Source organism: Lycium barbarum, chromosome 8 (assembly GCF_019175385.1).
Source record: "Lycium barbarum isolate Lr01 chromosome 8, ASM1917538v2, whole genome shotgun sequence".
In the NCBI taxonomy this organism is placed as follows: domain Eukaryota; kingdom Viridiplantae; phylum Streptophyta; class Magnoliopsida; order Solanales; family Solanaceae; genus Lycium; species Lycium barbarum.
The window spans coordinates 92,587,185-92,592,172 of record NC_083344.1 but is presented as its reverse complement, the minus strand read 5'-3'; the positions used below and the strand labels follow the sequence as shown (position 1 = coordinate 92,592,172).

Below are 4,988 nucleotides of genomic sequence, written 5' to 3'. Positions count from 1 at the left end.
AAAATAGTATTTCTTCATTTCAATTTGTCTGTCTGGTTTTGAATTGATACGAAGTTTAAGAAGACCTTTCAAAACTTGTTGTCTTAAACTAAAGATATGCAGTATGTACCGAAATGCTCTCAAATCTTATGGTCTTAAACATGTCATGTGAATGTTGGAATTAAAGAGTGGTCAAAAAGGGTAAGAGACATTCTTTTTAAAACAGACTAAAAAGAAAACACAAGATAAATAATTTGAAATGGAAAGAGTACGTTTCTTATATCTTAAATTTGGGCCCGAGCTTAGCACTGGCCTCATGTAACTAGTATGTAGATATAGGTGTGTATGCCTTTTGGAATATGAAATAAAAGAAAAAAAGCTTCTGCTGAAACTTATTTTTCTTTATCTGAAGTTTCAAAACTAACAGTGGCATCAGAGCTTGAGGGATCAGTGAAGGAAAAAAGAAAACGTTTTTTCTTCAGTTCTTCTAAGGTGAGGAGAGCTAAGCAGCAGTAACATCTTCCAACAACTTCTTAGGTGCAGGTCCTCTTATGTTTACAGGAGAGAATTATCACACATAGGTGATAAAAATGAAGGCTTATCTCAAGGCTCTTAGTTTACGGGAAACAATTGAAAGTGAAACTGATCCTCCTCCACTAAGACCAAATCCAACTGTTGCACAGATGAAGATTTATGAAGATTCGAAGTCAAGGAAACCAAAGGCTCTCACATGTCTTAATTCACCACTCTCAGAAGTGATTTTTACAAGAATAATGGCTAGTGAGACACCTAAAGAAGCATGGGAGAAGCTAAAAGAGGAGTTTGATGGAAGTGACAGAGTGAAGACTGTTAAACTCCTAACTCTCAGAAGAGAATTTGAGACGTTAAGGATAAAGGATGGAGATACTATGAAAGACTACTCTGCCAAACTTTTGGAGATTGTAAATAAAATCAGATTGTTTGGTGAAGTCTTTCCAGATTCAAAGGTGGCGGAGAAGATGATAAGCTTACCCGCAAGGTTTAAGTCCAAGATTTCAGCAATAGAGAAATCTTGTGATTTGAAGACTTTATCACTAGCAGAATTGATCGGTAAGTTGCAAGCCCAAGAACAAAGATCAAGTATAAGAGATGAAGAAGTAGCAGCAGTGGCATTTCAAGAAAAGCATAAAGGCAAGCAGCCAGCGAAGGACAATAAAAGGATGGAAGGAGACAAATTAGCAAAGGGGAAACACATGGAGGGAATCTTCAAAGAAAGGGAAGTTTCCACCTTGCAACCATTGTAAAGGAACAAATCATTAAGAAAAGGACTGCTGGTCCAAGGGAAAGTCATCTATTCAATGCAGATTTTGTAGAAAAATGGTTCATATTGAGAAGAATTGTAGGGTCAAGCAGAACCAATCACAACAAAACCATATGCAGCAGGAAAATTTTACTGAAGAGTCAGAAAAGAAAGAAGAAATCTTGTTTATGGCTTCTCAGGAAGAAAACACAACCAATAAATCCACATGGTTCATAGATAGTGGATGTACGAGTCATATGTCACACAATGAGCTTCTGTTTCACACAGTTGACAAGTCAATTAGGACTAAAGTCAGGATGGGAGACGCTGAAACGGTAGAAGCACATGGGAAGGGTTCAGTTGCCTTTCAGACAATACAAGGTACAAAATTTATACATGATGTGTTGTATGTTCCTTGTTTAGCATGTAATCTATTAAGTGTTTCTCAAATGATGTCGAAAGGGTATTCCTTATTTTTTAAGGGCAAGCATTGTTTGGTGTTTGACTCTGAAGATAGTTTGGTTGCTAAAGTAAGAATGGTGAATAAAATCTTTCCTTTAGACGGGAATCTTGATAGTGCCAATTTTGCTAGTTTGGATGAGTCATGGTTGTGGCACAAAAGATACTGGCATTTTAACTATGCTACTTTAAAGTCTATATATGAAGGGCTTGACTAAGGATTTACCTGAGATCTCACTGTCAAAAGAAGTTTGTGGTTCATGTCAAATGGGTAAGGTACTATCACGGCCCAATTTCCCTAGGTCATGAGGGCGCCCACCTTTCCCACCTCGGTAGGCGAACCCTTAACCCAACATTTCATAAACATATAATTAGATAATAAATAAGAGGAAGAAAATGGGATAACGGAAGTCTCACGATAATAATATAAGAAAGCGGCAACAATAGAAATAAACCCCAGTTCTAGTCTGGTCATACAAGAGCATCTAACTAATACTACAAGTCTGAATAATAAAAATACATCAATAGTCCCAAAACATATGTCTTAGAATGGAAATAAAGACATAGTAGATAGAGGAGTCTTCGGGCGGCGAACGTCCTCATGCTCACCCTGAAAGACTCGAATCAGCAAATCCTCGAACAGTCAACCACGAGGAGTAGAAGTCGATCCCACCTGATACTCTGCATTCATGAAAGAATGCAACAAGTGCAGGTCAGTACAAACAACAAGTAATGGTAGGTATCATAGGTCTACTAAGACTAGCTAATGTATATAAAGACGACAAAGCAAGATAAACACATAAACCAACAACCACAAGTCGACATTAAGCCATCTCCATGATACAAGTCATCACCTATGTTGTAGCATCTAAACCCAAGATGTGTGTTGACACCTAATTTTCACCTCATAAGACGCGTATTTTAATTTTCAAATTTTCCGAGTCAAAGACGGAGTAAAGATACTTCCTTTCAATTTTAAAACTTTAAAAATCCTGAGAAAATTGCAAAAATGACGTCTAATTACTACTTTCTGAAAAATTGACAAATATAAGAAATACGAGTTATTTACTTTCATCCCGCTCCGTCTAGTCCAGGAAAATTGTTAATTTAGACGACGTATGAATTACGGCTCATTTTGACCGCATTTTTCACATTTTTAAATATTGCACGGAACTATGTCATATTGGGCTTGTTTTAAAGATATTTTTTCAAATTTGCAAGTTTTGAATTTTAACTTGCCTAAATAACTAGTTTCCTTAGTGATATAGGTATTTATAATATATAGTTCATTATTATTAAAATAGGACAGGGTCCTTTTGGTTATTTTTAAAAGTAGAGGGGTTTTAAGTTTTAAAAAAATAAAGGGTGTGAACTTTTCTCATTCTTCACAACCCGCACCCCTCATCTCTCTTTGAGGCGATTTTCGCAATTCTAGGGTTTCATCTCACTGTGCTTAATTCATGGCGATTTAGGGTCATTTTTGGCCAGATTCTTGACGGGTTTTACACTTAATCATGATTACTCATGATTTCCAGGTTTATTTCCCTTCGAATTTCATTTTTTCATACTTAATTGAAGCGTAATTAGGTTGTTATTCGGGTTCTTTATGTATTAAGGTTGCCATGGGCGGGGCCTCGAGCCCTTAGCCATCTTGTGCACCTTAATACACATAGTAAAGAATCTAGGGGAAATTTCCTAGATGCTTCACGGATTAGGGTACACAATTTGGGGATTTTATCCCCATTGTACTATTTGGTACAACTGTACCGTTGGAATAGTACATAATGGGTTGTATTCGTACTATCCTACATTTTCTAATTTTTATTGGATTTTTTGAAGATTTTAGGGTACAATTGGTTGTGATTTTTGTTGTCCTATGTGTGAAAATTTCAAATTCTGATATAGAGTACAAATTTTGGGGTTTTGGGAGGAAAATTTGGGTGAGGTGTCCATTTTATTCCTAGGATTTCCTAAGCGTGCTAAGTCTATAAATATAAAGAAAAGAGAATGAGAAAAGGGGGACTTTTTTTTTCAAAAATATCAAGAGCATAAACTGAAAATCTAAGAGCTATACACAAAATATATACTATATACATTGTATATATATATAACAGTCAACAAAATACTATATATATATATATATATATATATATATATATATATATATATATATATAAAAGTATTCACTCAATATACATATACATATATAAGATGAAGGTATAAGAAAAGGGATTTTTGAAGATAAAAAGGAGTTTGGATTACTTGAAGGTGAATTTCAATCCCCTTTAGTCTTTAGGTTGCCCCTACAAAAGGTAAATCCTTTTCTAAACCTTTACTTTTATTTTCAGTGTTTGAATATTTACTATTCTAGCTTATTTATTATTATAAACTGTCAATTTCTTACTTACAATGATGATTCTGTCCATGTTTTGATTATTTAAGATTTAAGGAATGAATTAAAAGTAAGCTTATTATAACTAAATAGGTGTTATAACTTGTTAGGTTTAAAAATGAGAAGAAATAGGTTTAAAAAGGGGATATAGTCTCAGTTATATGTTGTGTTTTAGAAATTTGGATGTTTGAGACCTTTTCAATGAAACAGTATCAAATAGTAACTATTTTAGTTAGATTGAAGTTATTTTTAATACCCTGAAATGGATTTTGTGATATTGGACTTCACTTGGCCTTAACTTAGCCAAATGTGATCTTTATTAGCCATCTTGATTCATTTTAGTGATATATTTGCTCCATGTGTGAAAACTGTCTCAGCTTAATGAGATTTTGCCTTCAAAATGAATGTTGGAATTATTTGTTAAGGCTAAATGAATTTTTTGTGAACACTGTCTAATATCTTGAATATATTTGGGTCTGAGACTTAGAGTGTAACATCTTGTTGCTATTTAAACTGTTAAAATATGACCTGAAACTTGCTAAGTGTCTTCTATAACTTGGTTTATGACTGGTGTATTTACATTTTGTGTGACGATGGTCTTAAGTCATACTTAGAAATGGATTTGTAGTTTAAAGCTCTGGAAGTTGCTTAGGTATCATCACTGTTTTGAAAAGTAGAAACTAAATGAGTTTTATAACTTGTTAACTTTACTAAGTGGTTCAGTAAATGCTCTAATATATAGTTTGAAAGATGTTGAAATCAAAAGTTATCAATATGAAAGTTAATGAGTACATTGAGACCTGTTTTTTTTTTTTTAAATAAAAAATGGAGTCTACTTAGCTTTATATGCTTATGTGTGCTATTTGAAATTTTTGGGTT

The 4,988-nt window shown here is 33.9% G+C and overlaps 1 protein-coding gene across 1 annotated transcript; it reads left to right on the top strand.

The window, feature by feature from the left end:
• Nucleotides 1-1,335: 1,335 nt before the first annotated feature.
• On the top strand, nucleotides 1,336-1,935 carry LOC132607958 (uncharacterized). The gene has a single exon (XM_060322040.1). The coding sequence runs from the start codon at nucleotides 1,336-1,338 to the stop codon at nucleotides 1,933-1,935; it is 600 nt and encodes a 199-aa protein (XP_060178023.1).
• Nucleotides 1,936-4,988: the final 3,053 nt, after the last annotated feature.

What these genes read in the sequence shown, in the direction of transcription:
- LOC132607958 (XM_060322040.1), top strand. Translation starts at nt 1,336, where the DNA reads ATGGTTCATATTGAGAAGAATTGTAGGGTCAAGCAGAACCAATCACAA.